This window comes from Zootoca vivipara, chromosome 1 (genome assembly GCF_963506605.1).
Source record: "Zootoca vivipara chromosome 1, rZooViv1.1, whole genome shotgun sequence".
In the NCBI taxonomy this organism is placed as follows: domain Eukaryota; kingdom Metazoa; phylum Chordata; class Lepidosauria; order Squamata; family Lacertidae; genus Zootoca; species Zootoca vivipara.
Genome location: NC_083276.1, coordinates 134,991,509 through 135,005,649, shown reverse-complemented (window position 1 = coordinate 135,005,649; position 14,141 = coordinate 134,991,509). Strand labels below are relative to the sequence as shown.

Here is a 14,141-nt window from a genome sequence, read left to right as displayed (position 1 = left end):
TCTTCAAGAACACACAGAATAATTAGGAGGGCAGAACAGAAACCAGAGGTGTACAGACACAATTTGAGTCCGCTTGGGAAACATCTGGGAGAGGAGGAGCCTGAGAAAGGGTGGAAGGCAGGGACCTTCAGTCCTGGCAACTGCTCCACAGGAGCAAGACCTGCTGGGAAGTGTAAAACAATAGGATGGCCACTAATGCCACAGGAAAATCACCACTAACTCAGGTAGTATCACTTTCTATGCTGAACTGTGCAAGACACATTGCAAAGTGCAAAAGGATTAAAGCCAACAGAGATAAAACAGAATTATCTTCAAATAATACCTTCCGTATTGGTCCATGCTGTTTACGGTATTTCTTGTTCCAGGACACACGTATTTTCTCCAAAAGTTTCTGTGCCAACCGATCCACAGCAATTTCCTTAGATTCTTCCTACAAGATTAGATAACTACTGACTGAACTGCGGAAACTAAAATTAATTATTACTCAAAATGGGACTCAAAATGCTAGCAGAGGGGCAAAAATTGGTCCCAAACATGGTCCCTTCCCCCATTATAATACAGATCACCTGCTCACTCCCAAACACAAACAGATCCTTTAACACACCCTCTTTACTGTGAACACCAAAGTGGCTTTTAAAAAGTTCCTCTTTATGTACCAACTGCTGACTCCATGACTCTCTTGGTTCATGTATAAGAGTCAGCAGCTGAAGGACACAAGTGGGAAATTGTTTCAAAGACAAATCTTGTGTTTGCTTCTCAATTTTGCTTACTTGTGTAACACAGAAATTTTTTTAACACACATAAAGAAAATTATTTTAACACACATAAAGTTCCAGCAGATCTTGAACTACAATATTTAAAAAGAAAAATCTGAAATGTTCAGTCTCAGAGCTGATCTTAAAACAGCAGTGTTGAAATGTACAGTTTAAATATATATCAGCTTAAATATAATTAAGGAGCATGAAAGGTATTCTGGCGTAGTCTACCTCCAATAAGATGTTTCTTAAAATTCGTAATGGATTTTCCTTCTCTTTTGCATTTTCAATATCTTTCAAATCCTTATCTTCATCATTCATGTTGATTTCCTCCTTCAAGAGATCAAAAATAACTTTTTAAAAAGAAAAAAGAACTAGAAAGACTGTTATGCCAAAGGAAGGCTAGCATTTTAAAAAAGTCTATCTGCCTTCCACTGATTATCATGTAGTATTCAACTGCCATTATTTCATGCTTTTCATTAAATGTATTAATGTATATCAATTATTAATGTATATCTCACCATTGCTCCTCCTCCTCTGCCATTAGCTGTAGCCCACAACATGAGATTAAATATTGTAAATCTTAGATTTGTGTTAAAATTTGTGTTAGAGAAATTACTGGTGTTAATTTTCATTCACCAAATAAACTTGGCTTGGTGTATCTGAGGTGGTTCTGGCATATAGTTCTGCACAATAGCAGATTCCCCTGAATAGTAAACATACAGTGGTGCCTCGCTTAACGAATGCCCTGCTCAACGAAATTTCGTCTGGCGAATCGCAGTTTCCTAAAGGAATGCATTGAAATCCAATTAATGCATTCCTATGGGCAAAAAATTGATGCTTTTGAATTATGGTGCTGGAGGAGACTCTTGAGAGTCCCATGGACTGCTAGAAGATCAAACCTATCAATTCTTAAGGAAATCAGCCCTGAGTGCTCCCTGGAAGGACAGATCGTGAAGCTGAGGCTCCAATACTTTGGCCACCTCATGAGAAGAGAAGAATCCTTGGAAAAGACCCTGATGTTGGGAAAGATTGAGGGCACTAGGAGAAGGGGACGACAGAGGACAAGATGGTTGGACAGTGTTCTCGAAGCTACGAACATGAGTTTGACCAAACTACGGGAGGCAGTGCAAGACAGGAGTGCCTGGCGTGCTATGGTCCATGGGGTCACGAAGAGTCGGACACGACTAAACAACTAAACAACAACAAATGGGAAAAAAAAAATCAATGCATTCCTATGGGATTCGCTAGACGAATTTTTCGTTATAAGACCCGTGGAACAAATTAAATTCGTCTAGCGAGGCACCACTGTAATATAATTGCATGTTAACAAGAGGTTGACAGTGATTTAAGCTACTGGTTCCTCTTAACTAGTGCTGTTCATTGTGACCTGCAGAAGCTCTCCGGTGCCTCAAGGGCCTGGATTCAACTAATGTCTCCCACTAGTAGAAGCCCATGCAAAGACTTCCACTAGTCGTGCAACAGGGCTTCCTCCCAGTGTGTGCCCCCATACGGGCCAAGGTTGTGTGTCAGGAGAATCCCAAAAAACAGTGTGCAGGGGAGGGGGGGCATTCCAACAGGCAAACTAAAATGCTTGCACTGATTAAACAGTTCCCATAGCATTGCACTGAATTCCTCCCAAGAGCTTTTCCCAGGCTTACTATTGAACCTTCATGTAAACATGTGCTACAATGCAACATATATGAGATACCTGGCCTCAGAGATGAACTTTTGGTCCTGAAATCATGTAAAACCTGATACAGAGGACTCAGAACCTTTGAATACTAGAAATCATTTTTACTTATCTAACACCTAAGATGCTTTAGGAGGGAAGTAAATAATCAAATCAAAACTTATTTCCATGCTGATTATGGTCAGATAATCTTATATGAACTTGTCTCTTTATATAGAGTAACTGAGAAATATCAAAGGGGAAACTCATCTATACACTGCGACAGGAACTGCATCTAATGGTCTTTTGTCATAGCTCTCTTCCAAACAATGCTTTAGGCATGAAGATACAATGGGATAACTCCCATATATGTGGTCATCAGCTCCTTGGAGGAATGATTATTTATGCTTCACTCCAGTGTGTGTTCATATAAAAATCCCTTAATATTTTTTTTTTTTGCAAAGTATACACACATAGAAATCAACTTACTAGAACCTGCCAGTTTCCTAGTTCATCAATATCTCTTATGTAAACATGATAGTGTCCTCCATAACAGCCACCTTTGTGTATTATAACAGAAAAGAGCTCATACATGTATTTGAAATCATCCACTTCAGTCTAAAAAAAAAAGACAACAATAATCAAAAGCTATTTCCACAACTGAGGTAAAAACAATCAAGACAGAGCAAGAAAAACAGAATGCATTGAACTGGAAATATCAAAGTACAGGCCATTACATGGGTATTCCAATGTGAGAGGGGCACTTGAACATTTATAATATAAACAGCCACCATCAGGAACTCTACTCATCCATTCCTCCATGGTGTGGACAACCTACTTACTCCAGGTAGACTCCTGCACTGTTGTGCACAGTTGCTGTCTTTTTGCCTAACATACCTCAGACAGTTGTGGTAGGGATTAAATGTGGAGAACCATGTATGACACCCTGAGCTCCTTAAAGAAAAGAGTGCAATAAATAAATAAATGTGTACCCAAGCAGCCCTAAGGGATACTATAGTAAGATATGTACCTCTTCTAACCTTTACAGTAAGAAACTGGACATAGAATTAAGTGAAGATTGTACCAGTAAACAAGAGCACAGCTTCTGCAAATACCCCCAAATCACCCAGCATAAAACATTAATGATTCAAAGTGATGAAAATTTAGACACATAAAAGTAGTTCAACCTGCTCACAAAAAGGCTTGAGGTTTATCCGGATTGGAAATGCATAGCTGCTTATTTCCTTGTATCGTTCACACTTCTCGAAATTGAAGTTAAATCTCAAGAGGGAGATTGTGAGAAACGGAGGCAACTTGCGTAGTTTAGCAGACTGTAAAATAAGTGAAACATTTTAAGGAAAGTGATCATATTTTGGTGACCAAAGCTTTGTTTTTCTATTTTAATTTATTCCCATTTTAATGCATTTTATTCTATTTGTATCTTATTGCTACTAGTACAATTGCGTGGAAAGTTGGAATGTAAATTTTACAAATATTACGGTATGATAGTCCATGAATAAGACAAAATACACAAAATACAAAGAGAAGATAGCTTAGCCTAATTTTGCAAGGTAAAATTATACAAGCAAAAATATATAAATTAAAATGAAAAGATTTTATTGACAATCATTAAAAGTATTTAACAAGAGAATATCTTTTAAAAGGTTCTGGAAAAGTTAAAATCATATCATATTTTCACAAACTAGTAATCCATATTCGACAATAAGAACTGAAAGCAGGTTTGCACCAAGTCCCTACATTTGCAGAAGGATCATAGTTCTGCAATATATTTACTTCGTGATGCTCCTTTAAATTTCAAGAGAAGTAGGACTTTCAGAAATGCAATAGAATACTTCCCCAGCCTTCCCCAACCTGAAGCCCCCCAAAACTTATCTAGGACACCATTTTGAATAGGGGTGACTTGGAAGAATTACCATAGCTCTGCACATGATTACAAAACATTTCACTGGCCATTTCTCCCAATTACAACAAGGATTAGTTTCCATCATTTAGAGCAGGCACCCCCAAACAGCGGCCCTCCAGATGTTTTGGGTACAACTCCCATGATCCCTAGCTAACAGGACCAGTGGTCAGGCATGATGGGAATTGTAGTCCAAAACATCTGGAGGGCCGAACTTTGGGGATGCCTGATCTAGAGTGCAACCATCTAAGCACATGACAGAATGAATGGATTTTACATTTAAATGAATTTTTCACAGAAGATAACTAGCCTTATTTTAGGATGTTATGTACTCAACATCTGAGTAAACAATACTTGTAAAATACTACCTTTGTGGCTTCAACTAATTTATTGCATGCTCCACATCGATACAAGTTATCTTTCTCAAAATGTTCTTCTTCCACATACATATTCCACAAGGCTTCCTCCAAGCCAGATACATCTTTGACAGCAACTGTTAGGTCCAAGAAATCCTCCTACAAAGCAGCATCAGGGAGCAGAGAGGAAAGCCCTTTTAAAAATGTATTTTAAAGACATCATGGACTTACAACCAGAGTCCACCAATGCCAGGAAACAATGGCTAACAGGTTCAGAACAAGTCAAGCTAACTTCAAACCTTGATTCACTATCCTGGCCTGTTCTGAATATGGCAACCAGTTTCCTGGTGACGTTAAAATGGGAAACTACTGTTAAATGGAAGATTTCCTCTTTATCTGCTTGCTAAAAAGGGGTGTGGGGGGTGAAAGATTTGTTCATACCTTGGCTTATTGCAAGGTTATTTTGCCTCAAAAGCTCTGTCAATTATGCATAGCAAAAGTTAAAAATATACCATTGCGATTTGCACTGCAATCCCAAAGATATTTGAAATTTTGGGCAAAGGTTGAGAACTGGACTAGTTTCTAACATTACATTTGTACCATAATGTTTATTTTAAAAACACTACTAATTCTCATAATCACATTGAGTTCTGAACAGTTAGCTGTATTGAGAAATTTTAACTTAACTAAAATTTGATCTGCACATTTCTAACAGGACTGCATTGCTGGATATGAAGCTGGGGAGGACTCCTGGTTAAAATTTGTCACTGGAAACACAAGAGAGAAAATAGAATACTGTTCTGAAACTTGCCCATAGTATTACCTGTCTCTCACTGACACTCTTGCACTCTTTACAGACAATGTGATTAACAACAGTCCCATGGTACAGCTGGTTTATTAGATTATGACCAGAGGTCCCAACAAGGGAGGTTTCTAAAGCACTGAATAGAATCCGATTTAACTCCTGCACATCATGTTGTCTCATTTCCTGAAAGATAGATTATTATTTTTAAAAAGAATTGACATTGCTTGAAGAGTTTTCCTCTTCATTTCAATTAAGATCCAATTACGCAAATAAAGCTAATTTACAGCGTCCCTTAAGCTCTTGCCACAGCAATGCTCTTTGCTCACAGATGTCATGTTAACCCAGCAGTGTCTTGTTCCATTTCTGTGATTGTTTATCTGTCATTTTATTTGGTTCTCCTGGTGTCAGGGACACCTAGCAAATTGGAATCTTTGTGGTCTTTCTAACTCAGGCTTCCCCAAACTGCGGCCCTCCAGATGTTTTGGCCTACAACTCCCATGATCCCTAGCTAACAGGACCAGTGGTCAGGGATGATGGGAATTGTAGTCCAAAACATCTGGAGGGCCGAAGTTTGGGGATGCCTGTTCTAACTGATAGCTATATAACATGAACTTCCATTATGGGATGTCCTCATATCTACTAGAGGAGGGACAGCAAATGTGGTGACCTCCAGGTGTTGCTGAACTACAGTTCCCACTGGCTTTTGGCCATTAGCCATGCTGGTTGGGGCTGATGAGAGGAGAAATCTAGTAACATTTGGAGAGCATCACATTAGCCATTCCTGGGCTAGAGTATGGTCTGCAATGGAACTGTGGCCTAAAGCACAATACCCATTTTAACTATCCGAGCATCTTTCATGCGTTCCAAAGGTGAGATGAAGCTGTATTGAAAGCAACATATGAAAGAATTTTAAGAGAGAAAACATGTCATGAGCTACCACTAATTGTTGGGAAATTAGGCAATGTTAGTATTTTGCCTTTCATTTCCTATTACAGACACATAGCTGAAACAAAAGAATCTTCAAAAATAATTATGCCCTTAACTTGTATGCCTACCAATTAAAATTAATAAACTACCAATGAAATTAAAGTCTGAAGACCTATGAAATATTAACCAGGAAGGAGGGAGGAACCATCTCAAAGGATTGGATCCTTCCCAGTATCTTGCCTTCCCGAGCCTCTCCTGAGGGTCAGGAGACTATGAAGAATGGGGTGGATTATAGGGGTGCAGGTCGAGAAGCAGAGCTGTGGACCAACCCTACCCTAGACTAATATATGGACTGGCTAACAATATAGGCAGCCAGGCTAGTAAAATGCTTTGGATGTATTTCATAAAAATGTTAAAGGTTTTAAAAATTGTTAACATTATTAATAAGGTATTTGGCAAATGTAGTAACACTATATATTCATATTCCCTTCCTTTATGAAGGAAACTGATATTTACCTTCAGTGTAGCGCTGAACAATAGTAGTTTGACAAAATATATCATTTTTATTTCTTTTTCTGGAAGGAAAAGGAAACACAGGGGAGGGGAACCACCTCAAGGGGGAGCAATGCTGCCAATGCATACTATATTGTACCTCATTGCTATTCCATCCAAAGCTGTCAGTCAGGTCTGTTGTAGATGCAGCATGTTGATCTAGCAGCAAAAGTTGGGCAAACAACCGTTGGAGCTGTAATGGGATTATTCGGACCTAAACAGAAACGATCATAAACTTTCAAAAGCTGACTTTCTATTGGCAGTTGTCGGTGAAGAAGAAATTAACAACCTTCAAGAAACATATTTATTTAATAAATAAAAAATACCTGTACTGCTTTTCATTAAATAAGAAGTCAGTATATTCAATGTACAATAAAAAAAAATCTAATAAAAACAGAACATCACAATTACAGTAGCTAGGAATCTTCCAACTGTTATCAGAGGTGAGGCAAAACTTGAGTAAATGGATATATTTTAAGCAGCCATCAGAAGCTCACCACAGTAGATACCTGCTGTATTTCAGTGGGGAGCTCACTCCACACCCTGGAAGCCACAACAAAGAATGCCCTCCTCCAAGTTGCTTCAAGGTGAACCTCTGCAGGCTACGGTATAACTAACTGTGCTTCCTCAAAAAATATTAGGGCATGATTCAACCAGATTTCTAACTTACACTGATTTCAGTGGGAAAGAATTAAGTACAGTTCATTCTTCCAGTTATATCAGTTAGGCTGAAGTCTGCTTTGCTTTGGCTGGATTTTGCAAACTCCTTCACCTCTTTAGCTCAATATTATATAGTATAGAATAGAATAGAATCATAGAGTTGGAAGAGACCACAAGGGTCATCCAGTCCAACCCCCTGCCAAGCAGGAAACACCATCAAAGCATTCCTGACAGATGGCCGTCAAGCCTCCGCTTAAAGACCTCCAAAGAAGGAGACTCCACCACACTCCTTGGCAGCAAATTCCACTGTCGAACAGCTCTTACTGTCAGGAAGTTCTTCCTAATGTTTAGGTGGAATCTTCTTTCTAGTACTTTGAATCCATTGCTCCGTGTCCGCTTCTCTGGAGCAGCAGAAAACAACCTTTCTCTCTCCTCTATATGACATCCTTTAATATATTTGAACATGGCTATCATATCACCCCTTAACCTTCTCTTCTCCAGGCTAAACATACCCAGCTCCCTAAGCCGTTCCTCATAAGGCATTGTTTCCAGGCCTTTGACCATTTTGGTTGCCCTCCTCTGGACACGTTCCAGCTTGTCAGTATCCTTCTTGAACTGTGGTGCCCAGAACTGGACACAGTACTCCAGGTGAGGTCTGACCAGAGCAGAATACAGTGGTACTATTACGTCCCTTGATCTAGATGCTATACTCCTATTGATGCAGCCCAGAATTTCATTGACTTTTTTAGCTGTTGCATCACACTGTTGACTCATGTCAAGTTTGTGGTCTACCAAGACTCCTAGATCCTTTTCACATGTACTGCTCTCAAGCCAGGTGTCACCCATCCTGTATTTGTGCCTTTCATTTTTTATTTTTTTTGCCCAAGTGTAGTACTTTACATTTTTCCCTGTTAAAATTCATCTTGTTTGCTTTGGCCCAGTTATCTAATCTGTTAAGGTCATTTTGAAGTGTGATCCTGTCCTCTTGGGTATTTGCCACCCCTCCCAATTTGGTGTCATCTGCAAACTTGATCAGGATGCCCTCAAGCCCATCATCCAAGTCATTTATAAAGATGTTGAATAAGACTGGGCCCAAGACAGAACCCTGTGGCACCCCACTAGTCACTTCTCTCCAGGATGAGGAGGAGCCATTGATGAGCACCCTCTGGGTTCGGTCAGTCAGCCAGTTACAAATCCACTGAATGGTAGCATTTCAATGAAGAAAACGTTTGGCTAATCAATAAGAAAATCTTTATAATAACCTGTAACAAACATAACTGAACAAATATAAATGAGGTATCTGATTACAAGTAATTACTACAGAACCACAGAATTGTAGAGTTGGAAGGTACCCCAAGTCATCTTGCAATGCAGGAAGATCTCCGTGCAATGCAGGAATCTCAACCAAAGCACCCATGACAGATGGCCATCCAACCTCTACTTTAAAAGGAAGGAGAGTCCTCATGAGTGAGTCAGTTCCACTGTTGATCTGCTCTTACCATCAGAAAGTTCTTCCTAATGTTCCTAATGTTCAGCTGGAATCTCCTTTCTTGTAACTTGAAGCCATTGGTTCAAGTCCTACCTTCCAGAGCAGGAGAAAACAAACTTGCTCCCACTTCCATGTGAAACAACTACTGGTATACAGTATATAAATAATTTTGCCTAAACCCAATTTCATCTGATTACTTTTCTTAAGAATATATCAAGGCACAGTCCAGGCTTTCCCCTGTGCATACCGGTAGTAATAATGCCTCACAGCTTTTAAGTGCACAGGGCTAAAAGAATGCGCTTGGTCAGAGAATTTTTCAGACACTGAACAATTGCTCACTGTTTATTAAAGTAGATGTTCATGTAGTGATGCTAGGGTAGAAATGCTTCATGTGCAAATAACTAAAGGTTTGTGTAATGAGTGTTTGCACAACAGGACCTGTTCTGAAAGCACTGCACCAGAACCTATGCAGGAAAATCCCTGCTTTGTAGATTATATGAGCACATGAAGTAATGTGTGCATCCCCAGCTTTGCATTATAAATACCTTATCCATCACCTTCATAAATATTTTATTTATTTATTGCATTTATACCCCACCTTTCCTCCAAAGAGATCAAGGTGGCATACATACTTCTCCCCATTTTATCCTCATGATGATCCTGTGAGGTAGTTTAGGCTGTAAATGAGTGGCCCAAGCTAACCTAGTGAACATCATAAACCTTTGAGCTGATTGAAGTATAGAATTGAATACCTTTGATTCAGGCTTACTGTTGTCTTCCAAAGAACCAAGTTCTTCAGGGCCTATAGAAAACAGGGCTTCTACAACAAAAATGAAAAATACCAATATGAGAACAAATCAACAACACAATTATAAAGAAGTGTGCAAATAGAAATGTTAACTTTCTAAATCAGACTTCATTTTCCTCCTTTGCCCTCCAAATGGGTCTGTATCACAATTTCCATTGGCACCAGCTAGCATGACCATTTTGCTTTTGTCCATTCCCCATGTGACAAAAGGTTTATTTATTCTGAGGAAGTTGTCAATGTTGGTCCTTGCACAATTTGGCTTTTCAAAAAAATAGTGAGATTGCACAGTTTAATGTCTGTTCAAAGAAAGCAGACAAAAAGGACCATTTTAATACAGTGGGGAGCAAGCGAGCCCTCCCCATTCATCCATAGAGATATGAGATGATCTAATAAGGTAAAGGTAAGTCTGAGGCACACAGACATGAAACAGAAATATTATTCAGATTCAGGATTAGGCACTGTGGTGATGACCAACTTACATTAACAGGCGAAACCTCAAATCAATTCTGAATAAAATAAGTCTATGCTACAGCTCTGGATCAATAGTTGGCCATCTAGCCTAATATTTGATGCTGGAAAAATATCAACAGTCTTACCCAAATATACTTTTTCAGAGTATACATTTGTTAACTTACATTATGCCATTGCCACCCAACTCTTTTTTGTTACTTTCAACCTTTGTTTCTGTCATTGTGGTGAATTTTACTCAATCCTTAGACACTCTGGTCCAATACAACATTTAGAAATACGTTTTGAAAAAGTTTTTTATTCATTCATTCCTAGGTTATATAGTAAGAAAAGGTAAACTATTTTGTGTGAAATAATACAAAATCCAGTATTCAGAAAAAGCTATTTTAAAACATTAAAATACTGTACAGTACCTCTAAATTCTGGTGTGAATAGTAGAGTCTGAAGAAGTGAATTAAGGTAACAGGTTCCACCCTGATTTTTTATTCCACTTAAATTGGTGCTTTCTCTAGGAACAAGCAGCTCAGCATCTTTGTGTTTTAACTTTGGCTTCCCACATTGATTGATTGACAAAAAGGAGAAGTCTTCATCAAATAAATTTCCAAACATTGTGAAATTATAACACAGACCTTTGAAGAAGAAGATAAAATAATATTTTACTACAGAACTATGTATTTTCATCAATTATGTTATACTGGTGTTATCTGAAAAAAAACAGCCATATTTTAAAGTACAATTAAAACCATGAGAAAGATGCTTAGATAATATTTGTCCTTTGAAAATACCCAACGATAGCATTGAATGAATATCTTTGTTGAGGTTTGCAAATGACTGGAGAAATTTATTGCCATTTACATGGCTGGAAGTCTTCAGACCACTATCCTTCTGATATGACTCCATTCACAACATGGGGGGATAAATTAAAACTATGCATAGATTTCAAAGATACAAGTATGGAATTAAAATCAAGAAACAGTGGAAAGAATGACTGGTCAAGGAAAGTGATTAGTCCAGTTTACACAACATATCTCTTGTTACATATGATTGGTCCTGTAGAGCTGTAGCATAGAGCCCCATTATAGAAATAAATGTATTGGTGAATACAAATGGCTTTTGGTTGTTGTTTTTTTTACTAAGCAGTAACTTATCAAGGCATATATGGAAGTACTTGGTAAATTGATCATCTGTAATATCTTGACAAGAGGGACGGGGGTGGTGCTGTGGGTTAAACCAGTGTTTCTCAACCTTTTTTGGGCCACAGCACACTTGTTCCGTGAAAAAAATCACGAGGCACACCACCATTAAAAAAGTTTAAAAAATTTAACTCTGTGCCGCCCTATATTATAATTATGACTGTAAGAAACACTTGCCAAATATTGCTTTCCGACGGGTCAGTGTTGTGTATTGGTGGCCGCCAGGCTCGTTTGCACTGAGCTTTGGGAAAGAGGAGGAGAAATATTGCTTTCTGGCGGGTTAGCGTTGAGTATTGGCGGCCGCCAGGCACGTGACAATGCAAATCGCCCTTCTCGTCGCCGCACGTCGCGGCACACCAGCCAGGTTAAACCACAGAGCCTAGGGCTTGCCAATCAGAAGGTCGGCGGTTTGAATCCCCGCAACGGGGTGAGCTCCTGTTGCTCGGTCTCTGCTCCTGCCAACCTAGCAGTTCAAAAGCACATCAAAGTGCAAGTAGATAAATAGGTACCATTCCAAGCGGGAAGGTAAACGGCGTTTCCGTGCGCTGCTCTGGTTCGCCAGAAGCGGCTGAGTCATGCTGGCCACATGACCTGGAAGCTGTACACCGGCTCCCTTGGCCAATAATGCGAGATGAGCGCGCAACCCCAGAGTCGGTCACGACTGGACCTAATGGTGGGGGGTCCCTTTACCGTAATATCTTGACATATGGCAAGAGGAAGTTTACACTCCACTAGCCAACGTATTTCTACTTTAAATGCAGATTTATCCTAATCCATCTATTTTATTTATTTACTTATTTCATATACTTTTCAGGCAGACCTCAAAAAGTGATTATTACAATGATAAACATTGCTTTAAAATAAGTTACAACAGAAATGGCAGGGTGGGATTAACTAACTTATTTAGAAAAAGCTAGTTACAGGTAGGTAGCCGTATTGGTCTGATGTAGTCGAAACAAAATAAAAAAATTCCTTCCAGCAGCACCTAAAAGACCAACTAAGTTTTTATTTTGGTATGAGCTTTTGTGTGCATGCACACTTTTTCAGATAAAAAAACTGTTGCTGCATCTTTTTTGTTCCCCCTCAGGACATGGTGGCTATTTAGACTCACCCCTGCTGTGGCAGTTGGGGGGAGGAGAGCGGAGTCACTATGAGAGCTGTCCGTGGTTCCTCCAGCATGTATATTGGCAGGACATGGCATATGCCACTTAGGACAGAGTTATCAAGTACAGTACCTGGAAAGTCCTTTATACCCACACTGTGAAGCAACTCTGAGCAGCTCAAAGTGGGAGAAGGCAGGTTTTAGAGAAGAAAATCTCCATCAGGAATCAGAAGCAGGGGGTAGAGCAGGGGGGTGGCAGCATAGCCCAAGGGCAAACGCCCCACATCTGGACCCACCTAACGCACCGTCCTGCTCACCCCCACCCCCATCCCCGTGGAGGGCGCCAGCTGCCCTATGCGGTGTGGAGGGGAAAGCAGGTCAGCTAATCACATGGACAAGATACACGCGCGCACAAGTCAGTTTTGGCCCAAGTGCAAGTATCACACACACAAACGCTGGAGAAGAAACCTCCCTCTGATCCCCCTCGCGGTCCTGCCCTGCTGGGGCTGTTATCATTCCGCCCTGCGCGTTCACACGGTGAAACGGTCCTCAGTCCGAAATCGAGGGGCCTCCTCCCCCCGGGCAACGCAAGAGGAGACGCTACTGCCCCGATTCCCCGCTACCTGTGGGAACAAACAATTGACGTTGTAAAAGGGGCCGGGAGGCGGAGGGTGAGAAGGATCCGGCCGGGATGTTCTGCCTGACATGCTAGTTTTCCAACGCACAGCGGGAGCGTTTCCTCTCTGTGGGTCACGTGAAAAGCGACAAGTAAACAACACACCACCCGAAGAAGTGGGGCCCAGGCCCCTGGCGCAAGCACCTCACTGAGGACTAGGCCCGTGACGAAGCGGGGCGGGCGCTCTCTCGCTCTCTCTGTGACCCTGCAATGCCAGCCTCCGAAAGGCTGGGGGGTCCGCGCCCCTCCCCCCTCGCCGTTTCACGGGGCCGCTGCTCTCCCCTGCCCACCCCCACCCCGCCCGCAGCCGAGGGGCGCTTGAAGGGGCAGCAGCCGCGCGCCTCAGCAGCAGCAGCGCCGCCACCGGGCCAGCCCGGCCGCTTCCCTCCCGCCTGCGGAGCCTACGGCACCTCGAGGAAGAAACCCCAAAGCTCGGGCCGAAACCCACCGAAAGGCCGCTGGGCTTCCTCTAACCCGCAGAGGTTGCTGGGAACTGCAGTCTCCACCCGGCTTCTACTTATTCATGTTTAGCCCGAGCGCCGCCGAGCCGGCCGCCCTCTGGCCGCAATGGCTTGTGGGAGTTGTAGTTCTTCCAAGTGCTTAGCCGGTTGAGGTAATTCTAATGTGTTTCAGTATGTAAACTTTTGTGTGTTTCAAAGTATTGCTGTGATTTTTTCTCGATTTTATTGCTTTGCTTTTTTGCAAAACGCTTTGAGGGTTTTTATTTTTACAGTCAAGCGGTGAACATTTCTCGAAG

The 14,141-nt window shown here is 41.0% G+C and overlaps 1 protein-coding gene across 8 annotated transcripts in view; it reads right to left on the bottom strand.

The window, feature by feature from the left end:
• Positions 1-13,892, bottom strand: part of USP40 (ubiquitin specific peptidase 40) — a 50,431-nt gene extending 36,539 nt beyond the window's left edge. For 2 of the 8 annotated variants that reach the window (XM_060282646.1, XM_035140284.2), the window contains exons 1-9: positions 10,827-13,673; positions 9,890-9,957; positions 7,089-7,202; positions 5,528-5,692; positions 4,717-4,863; positions 3,615-3,758; positions 2,917-3,045; positions 987-1,088; positions 323-430 (exon numbers count right to left, since the gene is read on the bottom strand). In XM_060282646.1, the coding sequence (XP_060138629.1) occupies positions 323-430; positions 987-1,088; positions 2,917-3,045; positions 3,615-3,758; positions 4,717-4,863; positions 5,528-5,692; positions 7,089-7,202; positions 9,890-9,957; positions 10,827-11,094 (1,245 nt within the window). In that variant the 5' untranslated portion in view covers positions 11,095-13,673. Of the gene's footprint in view, positions 1-322; positions 431-986; positions 1,089-2,916; positions 3,046-3,614; positions 3,759-4,716; positions 4,864-5,527; positions 5,693-7,088; positions 7,203-9,889; positions 9,958-10,826; positions 13,675-13,794; positions 13,811-13,832 lie in introns of those variants that run through there. The other 6 variants (XM_060282640.1, XM_035140278.2, XM_060282644.1 and 3 more) reach the window with 6 other exon arrangements.
• Between the last annotated feature and the right edge of the window lie 249 nt (positions 13,893-14,141).